Source organism: Alosa alosa, chromosome 16 (genome assembly GCF_017589495.1).
Source record: "Alosa alosa isolate M-15738 ecotype Scorff River chromosome 16, AALO_Geno_1.1, whole genome shotgun sequence".
Taxonomy (NCBI): domain Eukaryota; kingdom Metazoa; phylum Chordata; class Actinopteri; order Clupeiformes; family Clupeidae; genus Alosa; species Alosa alosa.
Genome location: NC_063204.1, coordinates 32379664 through 32401694, shown reverse-complemented (window position 1 = coordinate 32401694; position 22031 = coordinate 32379664). Strand labels below are relative to the sequence as shown.

Sequence of the window (22031 nt, the reverse complement as noted above, 5' to 3'; positions counted from 1 at the left end):
GGAGAAGTGACAAAAGAGGACATTGAAGGCTGACTATTATCCTTTTTGCCATGGCAAGCCTGCTTCATGTATGTTCAGCGTCAAAGTCCCCGTTTTTTTACTGTCATAGGCGTGCAGCATGCCGCACTTAATGCACGCGACAAAGCCTGCTTGCAACGTCTCTCCTCAGCGAGTCACGTCGCGTTTTGACTTCTATAGCTTTATAACATTTAATCTATGGATAGCTATATTCAAAGGAAGCTATCCATAACCTTTTTTGCTGTTTGCTTACTTGATATAGCCTACAACAATTGTGTAGCCTAATGTTGAACTGCAAATTTTTTTATTAAAAAAAAAAATCTTCTGCTAGCAGGGTGCCACCCTTGATAGTCACCGGCGCATTTGAAGGAATCTGCTTGCACGCGAGACCTTCTGGAACAACGCGAGAACTTATGGAACAGTTATTCCACTAACCATGCTTAACTAAAACCTAGCAGAGTGTAGCCTACACACATTTGCACTTGTCTATTATTTGAAGTCATTGGCAAAGTGAAACTAACTTCACCGCGGTCTCATAGTTAACAACAAAACAGTTATACAGGGTGATAAAATGATAGCAATCGAGATAGACATGTAATTGATATCAATAAAAAATATGTTCGATAGAACATTTGATAATTAAAAGCAACACACACCTCCCGCCTTACGTTGCCAGTTTAATGCTAGTTTCCAAAACATATATTTTTTTACATTTTGTCCGAGTGGCTGTAATGTAGCCGAGCGCTCATGGCGTATGAAAAGCGACTTCAAACCGCCTAAAACAACTTGTTTGTGAATGTCTGACAACTGCTGCAGCGCATGCACGCGCAAGGAAACCAGTAGGTGGAGAAACCAGAAGGCACACAACACCCGAACCAGGGCTCGAATTATCTTTTTGTCTTTAAGGGGGTCTGTCTATCTCATAAAAAGTTGGCACACCCCGCGCATAGCCTAACAAGGCGATACAATGAAATAGCCTAGGCGCAAGTGGCGCTTTTGCGCAGTACAGTATATGTGCATGGTAGGCCTAGGCTTTACCTTGACACACGCACACAACATAGATTTTTTATAGAAATGCATTACTTTTAATTAATTTCAACATATTGATTATAATAGTCCATATCTCATTTAAATTTCATAATACAAAGAAATAGACTGGTAGAAATGAATAAAGGTGTTTCAAAGAAATGAATAAAGGTGTTTCAAAATAGCTGGGAACTTTCCGGAGCTCAGAAAGGCAGAGGATAGTTAGATCATCAGACAACACAATCAATGTAGGCTGCATTGTGGGCCATAATTTATGGCTTTGTCAATCAACATAGAAGAGGTGAAGTGCAAGTTCAACAGCAAACAGGACTTTTCAGCACGTATCAAACCACGTAGGCTAGCCCAATGAACGCCTATGCAAATAGACAAAACACTCACATCAAAGCAGGGTGGCGGGTCTGTTATTTAACCTACTTACTGTAGGCTGTGCAAACCACAGGCCTTTTTTTGGGCAAGCCTGCATTCGAGGCAGGCCTTCTGTTGAAGAATTTTATATAAATCCTGTGCTAACAGTAATCCTCTTACCCCCGCTACCACAGCTGTGGATAGTGTGGCATGCTCATGCTTTATGTCTCCTTCTTGCAAACTAGGCCTATAGCCCAACCATTTACGTTTTCAAAAAATAACAACTTGCCAGATATGCCTTCATATCTTTCGGCTTCATTCAGCATTTTGTTCTTCCACTGGAAATTACTCTTCTACATTTGCTGCCTGCTCCATCCTTTCTGTTTGTATTGTTTAGAAAATGTTTGACGTCTTGAGTTAATGAATTAAACATTGTTTGCTGGTAACCAGCCACAAATAGCCTACAGATTCTTGCGTGCGTACATTCTCTATTCTCTCCAAAATGTGCCCGTTCTATAGGCTGGCCAAGTGCGTAATTCTGCGGCATAAAGCAGATGCATTTGTTTATTGTACAGAAAAATAAAAATAACCTGTCAAGCAGTCAATTGACTACATTGCAGTCAATAAGTAGGGCAAATTACGAAACCAAAACGTGGGTCATAGTTGTCTAAGCCTCTGCTGTGAGGCCAAACCCATAAACAAAGACGCATTGATATCTGCAATAGAGTTTTTTTTGGCGAAACAAGCTCACAGCCGAACTAGTCATAGCACTGAAGGGAGAGGCAACTGGCATGTGATCTCCCCACGGGCCAATGGATAAGTTTTCTCCTGTGTCTACGATATTTAATCCAATGTTTTGTCAAGTTGCAAAATGCTATTCGTTTTAATGAATTTTTATGATAGTATGAAGTACTTTTTGTATAGGGTACTATCTTAATTGCTTTATACTCAATACTTGACCAATGGCTATTGCATCTGTCTATTGAAAGTGAGAATGTGGCATGTGATCTACTGTGTAGGCTTCATAAAATAAAATAAACAGATTGCTAATGGCCTACATGGGGTGCGTTTCCCGTACAACTACGAAACAGGATGCATCGTTCAACTAACCAACATGTAAGTTACGACTGTTTCCCAAAACTGTTGTACTGTACTTACATAGTACTGTAAGTTTGGACCATGATAGTTTCCAAACTTCAGTAGTCTGGACTAAGGTGGTTAATGACGTTTAGTAGCACGTGAACGGGCACCTGCACATACTTCTGTGGCGCATTGCGTTAAGGCCGGCAGATGACAGCCGCCGTTGCACAGCAGTTACCAGTCCCCTGTCCAAGAGTTCGAATCTGGGTTAAGATTTTGACAACAATATTGACATCGTTGTTTATCTTTTGTGCAGATCATATTATCAAAATCAGAATCAGCCTTCTTGGCTTTGTTTGCGTAAACTAACAAGGACCCCCTCCATGAAAATCAAAGGCTACATATTCTCAGCTGACTCGTCAAAAAGTGCGCACCACCATATTATTATCTGCAGGTGTGTGACTTTTACTTACGTGGCTGCAAATTGACTTTTAATTTATGTATTTTCTGCCTTGGCCATTTTAAAATATGGATGTATGGTGGTTAGAAGTTTAAATATCAACTAGACTGCATTTCCGGCGGGAACTGCGAAAGTGTGCTTGCCCTGGTCCGGTCACCAACGTGAGCAGACAGTGACATACGCTATGCTGAACCTGGCTTGATCCAAGCATTCTAACAGTGCCTTTCAGTGTTGGAGCAGTGGCAATACCTCAAAAGCTCTATTCAACTATTGCCTTGCGGGGTGAATGCGGTTCGTTGGCTTTTACCTGTGGCCTGCCTTCGAATTTAGCTTCAATGACTAAAATCAAATCAATAAAATAAAACAACAGCAGTGATTGGCTGCAAAAATAAATAATGTCACGCGTCTTGCACCTCTCAAACTGGGCTATCAGGTAACCTAGAGAAAAATGTGAAATTATGAAATATGACTAAGGCATTAAAATGCTGCTTGTTTGTCAGGATATTTTTTCACTGATTTATTTTAGAAATATGAGCTATGAGTGTGAATGTTATATATTCCATCCCCTGGTTTATTTGACAAATAATCTATATGGATTTGCTCTATAAAGACCTTATGTCTGTTTGGGATTGTTTTGAGAGCCTATTGATGTATCTCAGAATAAGGGAATGTCCACAACATTAGTGATGGGTTTTTTTTTGTGTGTGAATGTATTTTACTTAACTCATTGAATGTAGCTGGATACTCATGAACGCATGTCTCTAATAGCCACAATAGGAGTAATTTTAGGAACACCATTATTTTTTGTGGCCCATAACGACCCAGTGGATCATGAAAATGTGCCAAAATTCACATTCCTTGCTTGTTGTTGGTACATTAATCCCATTCAGATTGCCACTTATCTGAGATGTAAGAGTTCAGTATAGGTTTAAGGTCTGAGGCAGGGATTTGACATTCTGTGACTTCTTCATCGAGGGCTTGCTTAGCAGCACTGTCCGCTTTCTCATTTCCCCTCAGACCAACATGGCCTGGGACCCAGCAAAAAACTACACTCAAGTTCTGGTTCTTTAGGCGTTCTAGTTAATCAAGCTCAGCTTTGGTTGTACTTTTTTATGACATTAAAGCCTACTGGAAAGATTTTTTAATTGCAATTTAATTGAATGCAATTTACTTTTACGATTAAATAAAATTAATTTATCCCTCTCACCCATAGTTTTCTATTTATTTACAAATGTACATAGGCCTACTGTAATTACATTTATACATAGTTATTCTACTGATCTTTATACTATTCATCCTGCACATAAACTTATTCTTACTACTCTTATAATGTTGTTTCTGTACTACAATGACACTGTTTCCACACTGCACATAGCTGTATGTTATGTACATATCTGTTATATATTTGTCATATTGAATATCCATATTTATTCTGTTTTATTATATTCTGTTAATACACTGCATCTATATTATTATTTCTACTATTATAATGTTACTACTACATACATTATTCTACTTATTGTATGAGATAACTGCTAATACACTGCACATATTTATATTTAATTCATATTACTCTAAACCACCTTCTGTAAATCAACTGTATACTACTGTCTACATTGCACTATATTTCTTGACCTGTCTCTGTATCATCACCTTTCTGTACTTTGCATCACATTGTATGCATACTGTAGCTACATGAATCACAGCTAAGATCCTTGGTTGCTATGAAGGCCAGTCGTTCTAAATGGATGGTTGCTATGGCCAAAGGCCAGTTATCTCTGCCGTTGTCAAGCGGGCATATCCTAACTTTATCCTATTTTAAACATCTCTATTTTACTTAGCCTACTTCCATACAGTGACTCCTATTAAGAAGTGGCCACTTCATTCGCGCTTACCGTGATTCACGCAGCAACATTATTAAATTAATCTGTCACCATATGCCTATGCCAACGTTTGCAAAGAGGAGAATCTTTTCATTTGATTCACAATGAAACGTTACATTTAATGTACATGTAAACAATGAGTAGGCTAGTTTTGGTTGTTGTTGGTGGTGTTACTGCATCCCTTAGTTATGCCTACAATGCAAAATTGTTCCCTTGTGATTGTTAGACGCATTTCAAAACATCGCGACGTGAAATGCCACAACAAAACATTGTTTGTGAATCGGTCTTATTAGGAGTCCTCGCTAAGCTGTCACAGACTCAGGCTACTTTTAGGGCTAAAATGCTTCCTGAATTACTCTTAGTAAAAAAAAATAGGAGTCCTAAAGTTACGAGTGACGAAGTTACGAGTACAAGCATCTCATATCAAATGACCATGGCATTACGCTAAGCAACATAAATCTCATAACGTTACAGCAACATCTCCTCTCTATGACCTAGCTAGCTAGTTTCTAGCCACACAAGAAATTAATGATGTTAAAATCTGCTTAGCATTCTAATAACAGAAGGGGCACATTTATGTGGACCACTACAACATGAGTCATTATGTCTGTAACGTTAACTGTATAAAACACTTACTTTCATAAAGGAAGCACACCATCCAGCACATATACATGAAAACCGATATTTTAGGTACTTGGCCACAAACTCAAAACGTGTCTCTCTGAAGCTCTGTTCTAGAATCTTTGCTCTGAAGTCTGTCCCCGTTGCTAAGCAACATCAAATAAACGAAATGACAGTCTTCCAGTATTAAATGTGTACGTGTGCTTCCGAATGGATGTGTGTGGTTTGCAATTAGAATAAACAAGAAATAACATTTCCAATAATTTCCCATGATAAATTACATAATATTTGCACCTTCCTTACTTGTGAATCTCACACCGTATTTCAAGTAGGCTTTTAGGAAAACAATCTTTTTATCATAGTTCCCTCTTCAATGAGCGATTACCAGCTCATTTTTGTAACAGAGATAGCTGTTTATTGTCCCTAGGTTAGAAACGCCTATTCATATTAATACGTAGCCTATGGAGTGCTGCCGACCACTGTTCATTACATGGCCCAGAATGCCTTGCATGTCTTTACAACAAAACAACACAGTAAAACCTAAATGCCCATAAACATATGCATTTGTATACTTGTAACATTTTTAATAATAGTCTCCCATCATGATATTTAACAATAATGAAAAATTTAATTTGAATACCGTCAATGTGAAACTCTATTATGTAAGCTATATATAGCTACTGTTCTCCTTGCTATTTCAGTTCGTAAGTCCATACTATCCCATGGCAGAGCAAGGATTTCATGAGTGGGCAAGGTTGCCCGGAGACATTGTGGGTGCCCAGAGGCATTGAGCATACTTGGAAGGCATTGTGATAGAAGGTGAATGGTGAGAGTTACCAAATACCTGTGGGTGGTTTGCAAAATGATGGAAACTTTTGGAATATTTCTTTTAATTATAAATATATTCATAATTATTAATTTGCAAACAAATAACTGGCGTCGGTGACGTCTTTGACATGAAGATCCCTGGAACTATGCTTCTACTAGCATTCTACCACAGGTCGAGAGGTGTAGTTGTAACTACACAACTTTACGGTAGTGGTTGCGAACGTTCGTTGCTACTATGGTTTTGGGAAACACTAACGTAGTGTAACGATGCATTGGACTATGTAAGTTCCAAATATGAATGTAATTCTGCGGCATAAAGCAGATGTATTTATTGTACAGAAAAATAAAAATGACATGGCAAGCAGTCAGTTGACTACATTGCAGTCAAAAAGTAGGGCAAATTAATTTACGAAAACGTGGTTCATAGTTGTCTAAGCCTCTATAGCGTAGCCTGTTAAAAACGTCGCAGAAGCCTACCCAAGGCTACAGATTAATTCTTAACAGTTACTTCTCTACTGGCTCAATTATCACACCACTGTTTTGATTTGCATAGTTGCGTTACCCCAACACTGACAATAATGTAGACAGCAAATTTCGATTTTCGTTTTGGTTTCGTAAATTAATTTGCCCTACTTCTTGACTGCAATGTAGTCAATTGACTGCTTGACATGTCATTTTTATTTTTCTGTACAAAAAACAAATACATCTGCTTTATGCCGCTGAATTACATTCATATTTGGCTGACTTCTGCAGACGCGCAAAAAAACACTGCCACTTCCCTCCCCATATTCCACTGATCACACATCAGACATCAGGGGTGCGTTTCCCAAAAGCTAACTACGCTTAACCCAGATTCGAACTCTTGGACAGGGGACTGATAACTGCTGCGTAACGGCGACTGTCATCAGCCGGCCTTAATGCACTGCGCCACAGAATTGACGGCGTGGGTGAAAAGGGGATAAATAACAATAGAGTACACAACTGTTCCACCAGCACATTTAAATGACTTGACTAAAACCGTGCATAACTGGAGGTACACCTGTTATCTGAGCAGTCTGTATGTCCTCATTTTGTGAATGCGAGGACGATACGAGTCTGTACGCATAATGTTTGAAAACTAGGGATGCACGATATATCGGCGGCCGATATTTTATTAGCCGATAAGTGAAAAAATGAAAATATAATGTCAGCGGTGTGAATGTATTTCACCACTACACCAAAATCTGTGGATATGCGTTCATTTGGGAATCTGTGCATCTCAAAATCCTCTCGTGAATGATCCGCCATTTAACCTTAACAGAGCGGAGCTCAGCCCTATCTAGAGCCGTCTTGTGCTGGTGTGTTTACACTTTACCGCGCTGGTCGGGGAAACAAATAAACAAACTCGTTAGTGGGACGAGTACATAAGTAGGCCTAGTTCTAAGTTGTGTTTTAGTATTATATTTGCATTACTTTAGCTTGGGTTTTGTATTATTACCTAGAAATATGCTAACCATTCGTGCTTCAGTTCCAGACAGGTCAGCATAATAAGTTATTAAAACCTTCGGGGCTGACGCCTTTCATTTCTGCTGCAGCAGGTTGTGCGCAACAGAGTAGACGGACATAAGATACAGTCTGAGGAGTTGCAGCTTTATTCAGTTACCCGCAGTTGAAACTAAACCTAAGTTTCCCTCACAAACTCTGATTTGGTCGCTTAGGCGGGTCAATATATGGGGAAAAAAAACACCTAACCTCAAAAAAATTGATACAAAAGGTTTTTTAACTGATTATGATACCTTTTAGATGTACTTAAAAACATATTAAAAATCTAGTAAAATCTGACCCCAGTAAAGGGGTAATTTTCAAGATGGCCACCAGAAGCTAATTTGAGATATCTAAAGCATTAATCAGCCTAGGAAAGTGTTTTTCGTGTTTAATCAGATTTAGAGGTCACTGATTCATATGTCACACTAAAGTATCAGTTCATAATTTTCAAAGACTTATAATTTTCAAGACTGCGTCCAAGATGGCCACCAGAAGCTAATTTTGGCTATATCTGACACATTATTCAGCCTAGGAAAGTGTTTTTCGTGTTTAATCAGATTTAGAGGTCACTGATTCATATACGTCAGACTAAAGTATCAGTTCATCATTTTCAAAGACTTGTCATTTTCAAGATGGCATCCAAGATGGCCACCAGAAGCTAATTTTGGCTATGAAGCATTATTCAACCTAGGAAAGTGTTTGTCGTGTTTAATCAGATTTATTGGTCACTGAATCATATATGTCACACTAAAGTATCAGATCATAATTTTCAAAGACTTAGAATTTTCAAGATGGTGTCCAAGATGGCCACCAAAGGCTAATTTTGGCTATATCTGAAGTATTCAGCCTAGGAAAGTGTTTTTCATGTTTTATCAGATTAAGAGGTCACTGATGACTCTTCATCTCCACCTTTTTTAGTGTTCTTATAGTAGGACCTGAGGATGCATGATGTTTTCTCTCTCGGTGTCACCATGCCTTCAAAACTTTTCCCTTCTGTGAAACATATGTCATTCCCGTACCGCTCCCTCAGTTTAGCTTTCAGATACTGATTATCGAATGGAATGGAATCAACCTCAATCAAATACTCTTTCATGTTAGATCCAAGTACAGAGACAGTCAACTGTTCTTAAATGTGTGCATTTCTGCAAGACTCCGCTGTTCGTGTAGAAGATATGGATTACCTTGCACTGCTGCCTGTGGAACGTGTCAATTATTTCTGATCTACTTATGCATATAGTTTAAGATTCAGTTTAATTAGCTCCCCCCAATGATAGATGCCAACTAGGGATGTAACGATTACCGGTATAATGGTAAACCATGATTATCACTGTTGATTACCGCGGTGTGGAAACCGTGTGTTTAATCCTTCCCAGCTTCATCCGAGCCTGCTTTTGACATACAGTAGGCCTGGTACAATGGAACAAAACTGGTAACCTACTGATTCTGTTGTCTAATTGATGGTTTTAACTACGATTCGGATTAGGCTACACCTGATTTTAAAAGGCGGAACTTTTTCACCGCAAAATGTGCACTGTATCATGTAGCCACTATGCGCCTTTTTATGTCCGCGTCCACATTAAATCCATTCCACTCACGTTATCAGGAGAATACAGTAGCCTAAAGTTTTATTTTGAACGCTTACTTTGGTCTCACTCATTGCATCCAAATAACAGAAATAGCAAACTCCAAGTCATGGTAGGGTAAGTTAAGCTATAAGCACTGTAGCCAATTAAACATGAAGAAAAAAGTGAACGGGACACTTTTTGAAACTATTTCAGCTTGTGTAGGCCTATCAGTGCTTTCTGAACATATTGAACACACTTTTAGAAATACCGTGATAATACCGAAAACCGTGATAATTTAACATCACGGGTTATAGTGACCAAAATTTTCATACCGTTACATCCCTAATGCCAACAATTATTGATCTACAATGCATGCAGACAGTACATGGGTCATGGTTCATTAAAGTCATAAAACAGCCACTTACTCGCAAACTCTACTCTACATATTGTAAAAGCATATACCCTGTACATGAAATATAACATTAATCAACAAAATAACATTTCCATCTTCCTCCACACCAAGCATAATACATACTCTATTCTGTATAGGCAAATATAGTGTAAAGCCGATACATTTTGGCATAAAACAGTCCAGGGAAAACAAATGAAACACCCTAAAATATATATTTTCTGAAAGCATATAATCTGTAGATAAGATATAGCACCATTTAAAACATGTCCCATCTTCCTTCATGCCATGAACAATGCATTGCCCTCTATTCTGTATAGGTGAATCTAGTGTAGGGGATACATTTTAGCCTATATTGTCCAGGCAAAACAGATTAAACACCCAAAACCATATCTTTTCTAAAAGCATATAACCTCTAGATGAGATATAACGCCAGTTAAGACATGTCTTATCTTCCTCCATGCATGCACAATACAATGCCCTCTATAATGTATAGGCGAATCTAGTGTAAAGAGGATATATATTGGCATGTTAAGTCCAGGGAAAACAAATGAAACATCCTAAACTATATATTTTCTGAAAGCATTTAACCTGCAAATGACATAACACCAGTTAAGACATGTCCCATCTTCCTCCATGCCATGAACAATACATTGCCCTCTATTCTGTATTGGTGAATCTAGTGTAAAGCAGATACATTTTGACGTACAGTCCAGGGAAAACAAATCAAACACCATAAACTACATATTTTCTGAAAGCATTTAACCTGCAAATGACATAACACCAGTTAAGACATGTCCCATCTTCCTCCATGCCATGAACAATACATTGCCCTCTATTCTGTATTGGTGAATCTAGTGTAAAGCAGATACATTTTGACGTACAGTCCAGGGAAAACAAATCAAACACCATAAACTACATATTTTCTGAAAGCATATAACCTGCAGATGAGATATAACACCAGTTAAGACATGTCCCATCTTCCTCCATGCCATGAACAATGCATTGCCGTATGCGTATAGGCGAATCATTTGCTTTGTATTAAAACGCATTGATTTTAATTTATGGCTGAAAAAGGTAGAGCATTGTAACATTTTCAATTTTAACATTTAAAATCCTATTCTTGTTTAATTTGACCATCATTTGATATCAATTTCACCCCTGTAGGCTGAATAGTAATTGAGATATAGCCATTCTAACCTGTTGACAGCCATTTTGGCGGCCATTTTGAAAATGACTCCTTTCCCAAGGTCAAATTTTACTAGATTTTTAGTATGTTATTTAGCATGTCCAACAGTACCAGAATCCATAAAAAACCTTTTGTATACATTTTTTTGACGTTGAACCCTATATTGACCCGCTTAGCTATACTGTAGCTTATTCCAAGCTGAGCCGTTTATGAGCGTTTAGTCCTAAATGAAAATGATTCAAACTCTCTAGCCACTCTCTCGCAATTCACTGACGTCAGGTTCACTTAAAGGAGCCGCACATACTGTAGGGCTAGGCTACTGTTATGTTGTTGACTGCCATACTATTGAGGACTATTATGAGTTCTGTCCATCATTTGGTGGTAGGTAAAATTACTGCAATAAAATTATGCTTATTAAATGCTTTCCCCAAATCACTTTTCACAAATTATTTTCAAGAGTAATATTATCGGTTATCGTATCGGTATCGGCCATAACAAACCAATAAATATCGGTTATCGTTATCGGCCCTAAAATTCCATATCGGTGCATCTCTATTGAAAACCACTGGCTTGTAATCACAATAATTTAAGACACGACAGTTGGATACTTCATCATGTTCCCATGCCAACATTTTGGTGAGTAGCATAGAGATCGTTAAAACAATATGGCTCTCCGTTTGGGACATCGAAAACTTATATTTTTAATAGGGTAGACTACCGTCGGAGATGCTGACTTGCAAAGGCCTCGGGATAACACGTTATCTCCACTATCATCAGTCAATGCTTGATCAAAGTGGGGAATGAAAGAAAAAGTTTGAGAACCACTGGCTTAACAAGTTACCTGCAGTCCAGAACACACATATTGCAACAGAAAGTTGCCTTTATAATCAACTAGGCCTACTATTTGTTCCAACAGCATTCAAACAAAGCCTTTATAAAAGTGAAAAAAAAAAATATATTCCATAAGAAGTAAAATAAAATACTGTTACTGTAGTAACTGTATCCCAAGCTTCAGCTCCCCACGTCTGTGACAGGCAGGCGTGACAATCTAAATTCTCAGCTTGTTTATACCCCACACTGAACGCGTAAGACCGCTAGGCCCATCACTGTGGGGTGCGGTAGCCTACTCTCTGGGATTTAAGTCAAGCAATATAACCATACAAATGTTTCAAAATTAGTAATTTCGGCTTTGTCTGAACTGGCCATTGTAGGCTACGTAAAAAATAAACAAGTAGGCCTATCCCTTAATGACATCGGCAAATGTTTGTTTTCCACATTTCACTTCACCATGCACCTTCGACAATGAATAGCTCATTACACTTATGTTAGGCCTACTGTTGAACGTATGCCTAACTGGTATCATTACAAACATTATTCTGTGTCCTAAAAACTGGCATTTTATGGCATTTTCATGTAAGGTCGTTGCAAAATCTAGAGAAATGTGTGAGGTGGTCAGCGGGGGACAATTGAGACACACATTAGATTGGGTTATTACTTGAACGTTCCACACTATCCACAGCTGTGGTATCGGGGGCAGGAGGATTATTGTTAGCGCAGGCTTTATATAAAATTCTTCAACGGAAGGCCTGCCTCGAATGCAGGCTTGCCCAAAATAAAGGCCTGTGGTTTGCGCAGCCTACAGTAAGTAGGTTAAATAACAGACCCGCCACAATGTGCGGTATGATGATTTTTTACGAGCAAGATGTTTTTGGTGCCCTACGCGCAATGCATGTTCTTAAATAACAATGATCATCAGTAGCCTAATATTCGACCATTATTTTGTGTAAATGGGCTATGCATTGGGTTAGACACCAGGGGCCATATTCACAAAGCCTTTTATCTTACCACTAGGAGTAGGCTACTCCTAAATAGCAATAAAATATTTTAGCTAGGTTTCTCTTATTAAGTTATTCACAAAGCCTTTCAGACCTACTCTTAGTAAGGAACAGATCAGAATCAGATCAGATCCTGAACAGATTCTGGAGCTGAGCGCTCTAGAATCTTTGACTAAGAGTGAGTGAGTCTTCGTTGCTATGGATGACGTTATTACTCATGCACGAGCTTGACTGAAGTGACCACCTTGATTGGCTGATGATTGTAACGTGGGAATGATTCCAAACACCTCCCTTACGATGAGTGGCAGGTGACAGGTCTGAGAATGCGTGCGCTACACAAGGACGGAAGATGATGAATAACTGAATAAAAAGGCCTAGCCTAAATGAATCAAGAGTAGCCTAAGGCAAAACAAATAGCCTAGTAGCCTAATGAAACATACGGATTGATGTAGTATCTTTGTAACATTATTAAATTAATCTGTTACTATGCCTACGTTTGCAAAAGATAACATTTTAATTTGATTCACAATAATGTTACATTTAGCCTAATTTACATGTTGACAATAAGTAGCCTAGTTTTGGTTGTTGTTGGTGGTGTTTTTGCATGTTAGTTATGCCTACAATGCAAAATTGCTTCCTCACGATTGGAAGCTCCTGTAGCCGCGTAGGATTTCAAAACATGGCGAAAAGCCACAAAACCGGTTTGTGAATAGGTCTGTGAGTTAGGAGTCCTCTCGACTTCTTTTAAGCTGTCACAGAGGTGTGATATGTTGGGGGCAGGGCCGGATTAACTGGGCACAAATGTCTGATAGCCCCCCCTGCCCCCCAGCCAACGTGAATCGGGCGGTCAGTTAATAGGCCTATATCGTGAAGATTTTTCTTGCCATCTAAGGCACGAGCGCAAAAGTAGGCTAGCCCATTTGTTTACAACTTACATTGCATTTAATTAAACTGCTTATAGGCTATGCCGAAATAGTTTTCAACATTTTGAATATTAGTGTCGAGTGAATTAGGAAATGTTCTCAAAGTGGCCTTATGGCTGAAAGCTGCTTGGGAGAAAACCAGAATGTTTAATTTGACCTGCGTTTCTTCTACGGCTGCAAACGGGATTCACTCGCAGTTAACCAGATATTTCTTTATTAGGGCAGGGCAGGCATATTTCTGGCTATACAATTATTTCTAAACCCGTCTGCTAAAGTCTGTAGTGAAGTCTGTGTAGGGTTTTCCAGGCTCCATTTCTTTTTAGGAGACACCCTGCTCACTTGAGACATCTGCCGGTTGTTTGGGTTGTTGCAGCGTCGTTGCAGCGTCACTGGAAAAATACTAATTAAAGTCGCGTGATCCCGCGCGCGGACCGCGAGGGAAGCTGGCCAAGTCGAAGCACTGCCCACTGTATGTTCAACTCTACCAGAGTAGGCGATAGAAGTAGGCCTAACACACTCTCATTGAGTACTTGACCCATGCACTCTCTCCTCCCTCCCTCTCAACAGATGCCGCCTCCTTAGCATGCATGCACATTTAATCCAAACATTCACAATCATGCAAGACGACCTTAAATCTAAATTTGCACGAATTTGTTCAAAACTCTTGCATTCAAGTTGACTGCTAAGTTCTTATCATCTCAATCCCGATGTAAAAGGAAAAGTATTTTCCAAGACTCAAAGGGCCCGTCCCAAGGAGAAAAAGTATTCATTTGAAACTTAAACACACGTGGGGAAACTGAATAGTCCAACCAGTAGACTATGATAAACTAGCCAATTAAGCTACTTTGTTTACAATATTTCCAGGCTTCAACCAGTGCTGCTTTTCATTCAGACTTATGTGCACATTTATTTATTTGAGTGTTTGTCATGATTGTGTTGACATTTCTTTTCCCTGATTTGCTTTGATTGATAACTGAGGTGATTAAAATCAGAGGAAGGTTAAAATAAGTGTTTAAATAAAAAAAAAAAAATCCTTCTGGTCCTTATCTGAAATAGGTTTAAATAAAATCAATAATTATCGATATCGACTGATGTGAAACTCAGTCGATATAACTCCGGAGTATATGCGGAGGTTTGTCAAACGGAGGTTCTACCCTACGGATGATTCTGATATGATGTTAACCTGCGGACCTTATACTGACCTTATACGGTATGTGTGAACGACATACACGCACATTACAGAATCTCTGTGTGGTTGTCGAGTGAGGGGTGGGGGCTTGTAAAGTTCACAAGATGTGAGATATGACGCAGAATATGCGGCCGTTGCCTGTCACAGTTGCTTTTTGTTTACAAAGTGTAGCCTATGCATTATGTAGGCTAAAGAAGAGAAATCTATTGTCCGTAGGCTAATATTTGAAGTAGGCTAGTCACGTAAGTGCCCACTTGAAATTGACCTACAGTATTTGTATGTGTGCTTCGAATAAACACATTTATCTGTTTTCAACGTTATGTACCAGAATTACTTGGCTATAGAACCCCAAATCTGGTTTGCGTTGGAGAGAGAGCATGCACAAACTTTATGGTAGGCTACCAGCCAATTCAGTAGGCTAACTCAAGACTTCAAGGCCATCATACAACGTTTTTAAGCAACAAACAAAATACTAACATTACAGTGAAGTTGTTCGTTTTTTCATGGTTTATTTTTTCCCAAAGCATCCTCTCCCCATGTGTCTATTGCATTTCCGTAAGGAGCTTGGAACAAAGTTGCGTTTTCTTCGTTTTCATTTTCTCTAGTCATATTTATGCTAAACAAATATCAGCAAGCTCAGCTGTGAGGTCATGAGAAGGCTATCAATGAACAGAAAACTGTGTTGGCTAACAATTTATTAAATACTCCTGTTATTGTCGTCAACGACATCACTTTAGGCTACTGCCTTTTCAGTGCCTTCTGCTTATGATTCAGTCTTTTGAATTTGTTTGGCCTTGCCATGCAGTTGTAGGCTACAACGTGCCGTTTCCTTCATGTGTTCTATCAAAATGTTATATGCCCTCATGGACAGTAGCTCCGTGATGTCTGCATCTTTCCAGGTCGGAGATTTTCTGGACAGCACTATGCCACTCCATTATAACACTGGCATTTAAGTCAGATCTAACCACATGAATGCACGAAAGAAACGTCACCAACACGCCCTTTCACTAGGTGTGAATTTTAACCGCATGTTCTACGCCTCGTTCAGACACAGCACATTTACATAATGTCCGGAGGAAATACTAGGGGGGAATAGTAGAACAACTGGCTAAATTCGGACTTCCATATGACCGGTTATGTCGTTCAGATATACGGCCCCACCGTTTAACATCAGCAGAACCTCCGGTCTTACACGTATACTGAAAGCGCTTACTTATATCGTGATACAGTTTTCAGCCATATCGCCCAGCCTTATTACACAGTTACTTTCACTATTGACTGAAAATAGGTTACCATCGAAAACAGAGCTTGAAAAAAGCAACACTGGTGACTTCTGGTGGATTTTGTCAAAAGAAATTGACCGCTTGAGAGTTACAACTAGAAATTGTAATTCCGAGAAATTACCAGTGCATGAAAATGCAAGTCATAGTTGATGACAACTGACAGTTGGAATGGCTGAACAGTTAACTAGTTGAGTAGTTTACATAGTTAAATTATTTAATAGTGAATTATTGTATTGAGGACTTTTATTTTGAAACAGAACGAGCAGAGGAAACAGTTAGCAGGAGTCATAGTTGATGGCAACTGATAGTTAGATTGGCTGAACAGTTAAATAGTTGGATAGTTTAATAGTGAATTATTGACCGTTCGCAAAAGCCACGCCACCTAGTTATTGTTACTAGGCCCGCCAAACCGGAGTTGACTAGAACTTCAGTGGTAGCTGTTAAGTTAAGCTGTTAAGTTACAGCACAAGAAGCTCTTTTAGAGAGCCACGGACCTGATTTCATTTACAATCCTTCGAAAGACTTCAGTATGACATGGAGACACATACAAAAAGTAATATCTAGCTTTGTTGCATGCATGCATGTTACAAGGACACTGGGCCATGTCATGTAAGGATCATGGTGCTGCCAAAAAACGGAAACATAGCCTACATTGCAGAGCCACTTCATCTTTATTAATATGGTGAATAAATGTTACACTACTGTGCACAGCCCCATGCTTCTCTGACGTGACGAAGCTAGCACATTAGCAGCGGTTAGCTAACTATGCTAACGTTAGTTATCTACAAGTCTCCTCCAAGTGGCAATCATATTATACACAATGCTGGCAATGCTGAAAACAATTAACATCCTTATTTATTACATTGAGTTGACTGTTTCTCTCTGTTTCATTATGGTTTGCGCGACACTATTTCAGACGGGACCCTTTTCAATATTGCACTGAACACGCATGGTGCGACTGCGACATGGTGAGGGTAAACAGTAGTGCTCTGGGGCCGATTGCACAAAACACCTTAAGTTTTTCCCCTTAAGTATGACCATTGTGCTTAGGTAGGGAATTATTTAAGGGTGTTGCACAGAATACCTTAATTGGTTTCCTTAGTTAAGGAAAAACGTTAAAGGATTTTAATAAGACTTAGGATAACAGAACAGTATATTTTCATGCACTGTAATTAATAGATGTGCATAGGTAGATACTTTTAATGGATGTTGATAGACAGATAGTTTAATGGATGAAGTGAAAGAATGAGGTTTTGTTTGGCATTATAATGAATTCACATGAATGTCTTTTAGTGATGTGTATTGCCTGTGTGTTGTTATCTGAAATATTGTGTAATAATTGATTTGTGTCGATACATGGTTGAGACCTGCGGTTTAAATGGAGGCTGCATAGCTGTACACACCGCTACTGACTTGAGCTTCAAAATTACTGGAAGTCATTCATTTTCAATGGAAGCCGGCTTCTCTCAGTGGCAAGAAGCTGCAAATCTGTTGGCGTTGCATTTTGGGCACGTTGAGCGACCAGAGCGTCAATCGGAAAGTTGAAACTTGGTCAACTTTATGGTAATGAACTAGATAGATAGATACTTTATTGATCCCCAAGGGGATACTATGACGCGGTTCAGCGACAAACGACAGGCAACCAATTAAAAATGAGGTACGTACACAGTTGAGAAAGCAAAACCTATTCAGTTCCTACCATAGACAGTATGGTTCCTAAAAAAAAATGGTTCCGTTTACTGTATTTTATAACAAGGATGAGCGGTCAAGTTATATTTTGCAGAAACGTAATAGGCTACTTGTTCTAGGTATGTGAGTGATACAGTACACAGGGTTCCCACGGGTCATGGAAATTCTGGAATATCATGGAATTTTGGAAAGTATTCCGACATGGAAAGTCAGGGAATTTTATCATTTTGGGGGCAAACTCATGGAATATCAGTTTTTGTTGTAACAGTTTAACATTTACTTGCCAAAAATACATTAAATACAAATATTTCCACGGAGAACTGGTGTATATCTGGTTATTAGCTTTAGCCTAGTGCTTGCTTGAGGCCAACTTTGTTTATTCAATGCCCATTTATTCATCTCCTGCTCTATAAAAGTAAAAGATTCTTGAACGCTGGCTGTTCTGAAGTCATTGGTCGGTATATTGCACCATTCATTATATGGTAAGTCATGGAAATTCATTTTTTTGTCAGGGAAAAGTCATGGAATTTTACATTTGACTTGGAGTGGGAACCCTGGATATAAGCTTAGACAATAGATAAAATTAACATGGTGTCCGAAATGTTTTTTTTTTATTAGTCTGAAAAACAGTACATGATTAAGTTAGGGCTAGTGGCAATAGTAGCGATATGGAGGCTATACTTTCCGAGGTAGTTGCCAGATGCCGTCAATGCCAATCATTCACAATCGAAGCAAGCCCAATTTTAAATTTTTATCGCTTCTTGATAAAGTAATGTTTATGGTAAATGGACTGCATACAGTCCCTGACAAAAGTCTCGTCACCCTCACACCCCTTTAGAAATTTCGTTTTTTAAGAAAAATACACACTTTTGGAGTTTTTTTTGGAGAAAACAAACAAACCAGGACAATTTCAATAGCTCAACACAACTGAACCAACAATTGGTTTCCCAAAATTCAAAACAAAATATCACCAAAATGCTGCGGGAAGTGTAATACTGTCAAACTGACACGGTCAAAAGTCTTGTCACCCTTCACAAAATACGGGGCTTTCAACGTGTTTTTTGCAGCTGAAGTCGGTGACTGTGTGTACAGTAGCTCAAACGGGAGATTCCTCTCTAGCGAGACGTCATGCCAAAAGACCTCAGAAGTAGGCTTAGTTAAGTGTGGACATTGTCCCTGTCTTTATTTCTTGTTTTGATTTGTTTGTTTCTTTTGTCATTATTGTTTTTGTTTAGTAAATCTGCCTAGGAAAATTAATAAAAGAAAAGCATTTTGAATTCAGCTAGCATTTGTCCCATCCTTCAGTTCTGACCAACCACCCGCTCGGGTGCACTTCTTTACAGGGTGTGCTTTTTAAAGTGTTGCTTATTTTTCAGGCTATGTTTTCGATTATAACCCCTTGTCAGTCAATAGTAAAGGTAAATGACTAAGTCTAAGACTTTGTTTTGAGTTCCAATACTAGGCAAGTGCAGATACACGTAGGCTATTCTCTTCCGTTTTAGCAAAGCAAGCTTTAGTAGAAACCTGTTGCACGCAGTCTCGCATGCAAGCAGATTCCTTCTGCAGAGATATGATCACTCAGATTTTTTAAGAGAATAAAATTAAATTCCCTTTTATGAAACTAAGTATGTAATGTAACTAAAGTGTATATATTTTTCCTCAGGTGATGGCGTTCCAAATTCAGGGGAAGACAAGCAATCCACACTAGCTGTTGGTGATGAGAAACATTTGTCTGAGCTCCGCTTGGTACTGCTAGGTTGGAGGTGGCCAGGCAAAAGTTTAACTGGTAATACAATCCTTGGTCATGAGGAATTCCGCTTAGAACGTGCTGCTGAATTCTGTGTAAAACGTGAAGCAAATGTGTGTGGTCGTCAGGTGATAGTGGTGGATACCCCAGGCTGGTTCTCCACTCAAACTACCCCTGCGGTATATCAGCAGGAAATGGTGCGAGGAATCACCATGTGTCCACCAGGACCTCATGCTTTCTTGCTGGTCATTCCTGTGGGAATGTTTACAGAGGTCGATCGTACTTGTATTGAAGAGAATCTGGCTCTGCTTGGAGATCACGTGTGGAGGCACACATTGGTTGTTTTTACGTGGGCTGAAGTCTTGCGGGACAAACCAATTGAGAGATACATAAGAAGGGAAGGCCCTGACCTCCAGTGGGTGGTGGACAAATGTAACAAGAGGTACCATGTCATCAATAACTACATTTTCGGAGAACACCCTCAACTTCCTGGTCTTATCAAGAAAATTGAGAATATGGTGGCTGAGGAAGGTGGACACTACAAACCAGACACTGAGGAAAAAATGCAGCAAAACCAACATCAATCCAAAAATGAAAATGACTATCAAAACCAAAGTTCTAGCAAAGACTTGGGTGCGAGACCAAAAAGGAACTGCTCTTTTGGGTCACATAGAAGCATGGATGTAGAAACAGCACAGAGTAAGTGTTAAAAAAAAAACTGTTTTTAATCAATTTTACCAGCGCAGCTTGTTGCATCTAGGGGTTTCCTTCTGCCCCGAGCTTTTCAATTACAACACGAGTGAATTGATTGAGGACTTGTATCTGTATTCACACTAAAACTTATGGTGGAAGTAGCTCTCGCTTAAACACAAACTACATTATAAATGACCAGTGAACAGATAGCATAAAGAGAACATGGTGAAGAAATAGGATAAAAGTATAGATACGGCAGATTCTGTACCAAATTTGGGGTCCCTGTATTCCCACCATATCCAGAATTGTGTAACTGAAGCAGTTAGTTGCCATTGTGAATAATCTGTGGGGGTACTTGCACATCTTGGTCTACATGGTTCTTCGGATTGGTGGCACAGTGCCTTTACTGCCTTACTCCTCTAAACCTTCTCGCTATTGGACATTTCTTCACATGATGATGATGATGATGATGATTGTTGTTATAACTACTACTATTACTTCTACTGCTGTTTACTACTAGCCTACTAGTGTTATATTGATGGATAAAGATAAAATAATTACACCAATATTTTATATTAGATAATTACATAAATTAGACCAATTAGACCAAAAATGTCAATATAGATCTATTTACAATTACACATAATGTAATCCTGTTTAATGATGTATAAAACATGAAGGCTTTAACCCTTTGAAGACAAAACAAAAAGGCTTATTGTGTGGTTATGCTACATGGCAGAGATACAATATACGCCTTCATTGTAATCAGGAGAATTTTCAGCCCTTTGAAATGGTTTAAAATATAATTAATACATTTGAGGAGAACCCACAATTTCTTTAAAAACATCATCAAAATTCAACCCCAAAAAACACAAAAATATCAGTTTGTGAAGATGAATCTCATTTTCCCCTGAATTTCTGTTGTAAATAGAGAAAAATCTAGAGTGTATGAGATTCACAATTTTGTCTTCTACTCAGTGAAAAAAGCAATCAGTGTGTCACCTTTTGTTCAAAAGTTATGATACATTTATTAACCCTTTGCAGACTGCACAAAACATTCTGGGTTTTTTTTTCATATTAGATGCCCTTGTGACACAAAAAGACTTATTGTGTGGCCATGCTAGATAAAAATATACAGCACCCACCATTATAATCAGGAGAACTAGCCCTTTAACTCTTTAACCGCCAAAGTCTCTAAATTGTGACAAGCGTCATTACTGAATAAAACAGACGATAGACCCGAGTACAGTGTAAAATCTCATCTCAAATCTCTATCACTAGATGGGAGACATCCAGAGCTTCGATTCAAGCCTGATATCACTTATCAAAGTGCAGAGGAAGTAGTACAATCAAACGTGACAAAACCGGAGAATATGTGCATTTGTTTTTATTGATACGGAAGTGGTTCTGGCCATCGTTTTTGCAAATACACCAAATGGTGAATAAAACGTTCACTTGTGATAAAGACTTGTATCTGTTATTCACCTATTTTAATTCTGAAGGAGAATATCTGTCTATTGCAGATGACATCGATCATCTATTATAGTCAATGTGTCTGAATGGAGGTGTGTCTTTGTATGCTTAGTGGACACTGTCGTGCAAATGCAATGTAAATATCGACCCTTTGTCCAACATAGCTGGAGGTGCCAGTGGTAAACGTGATGCCTGGTGTGGTTTTCTAGTCGGACCCAAGCGCAGACCAA

At 38.9% G+C, this 22031-nt stretch overlaps 1 protein-coding gene across 1 annotated transcript in view; it reads left to right on the top strand.

The window, feature by feature from the left end:
• Positions 1 to 22031, top strand: part of LOC125310007 (GTPase IMAP family member 4) — a 47692-nt gene that overhangs the window by 5688 nt on the left and 19973 nt on the right. The window contains exon 2 of the mRNA XM_048267166.1: positions 19552 to 20334. Coding sequence (XP_048123123.1) covers positions 19552 to 20334 — 783 coding nt within the window. The remainder of the gene's footprint in view (positions 1 to 19551; positions 20335 to 22031) is intronic.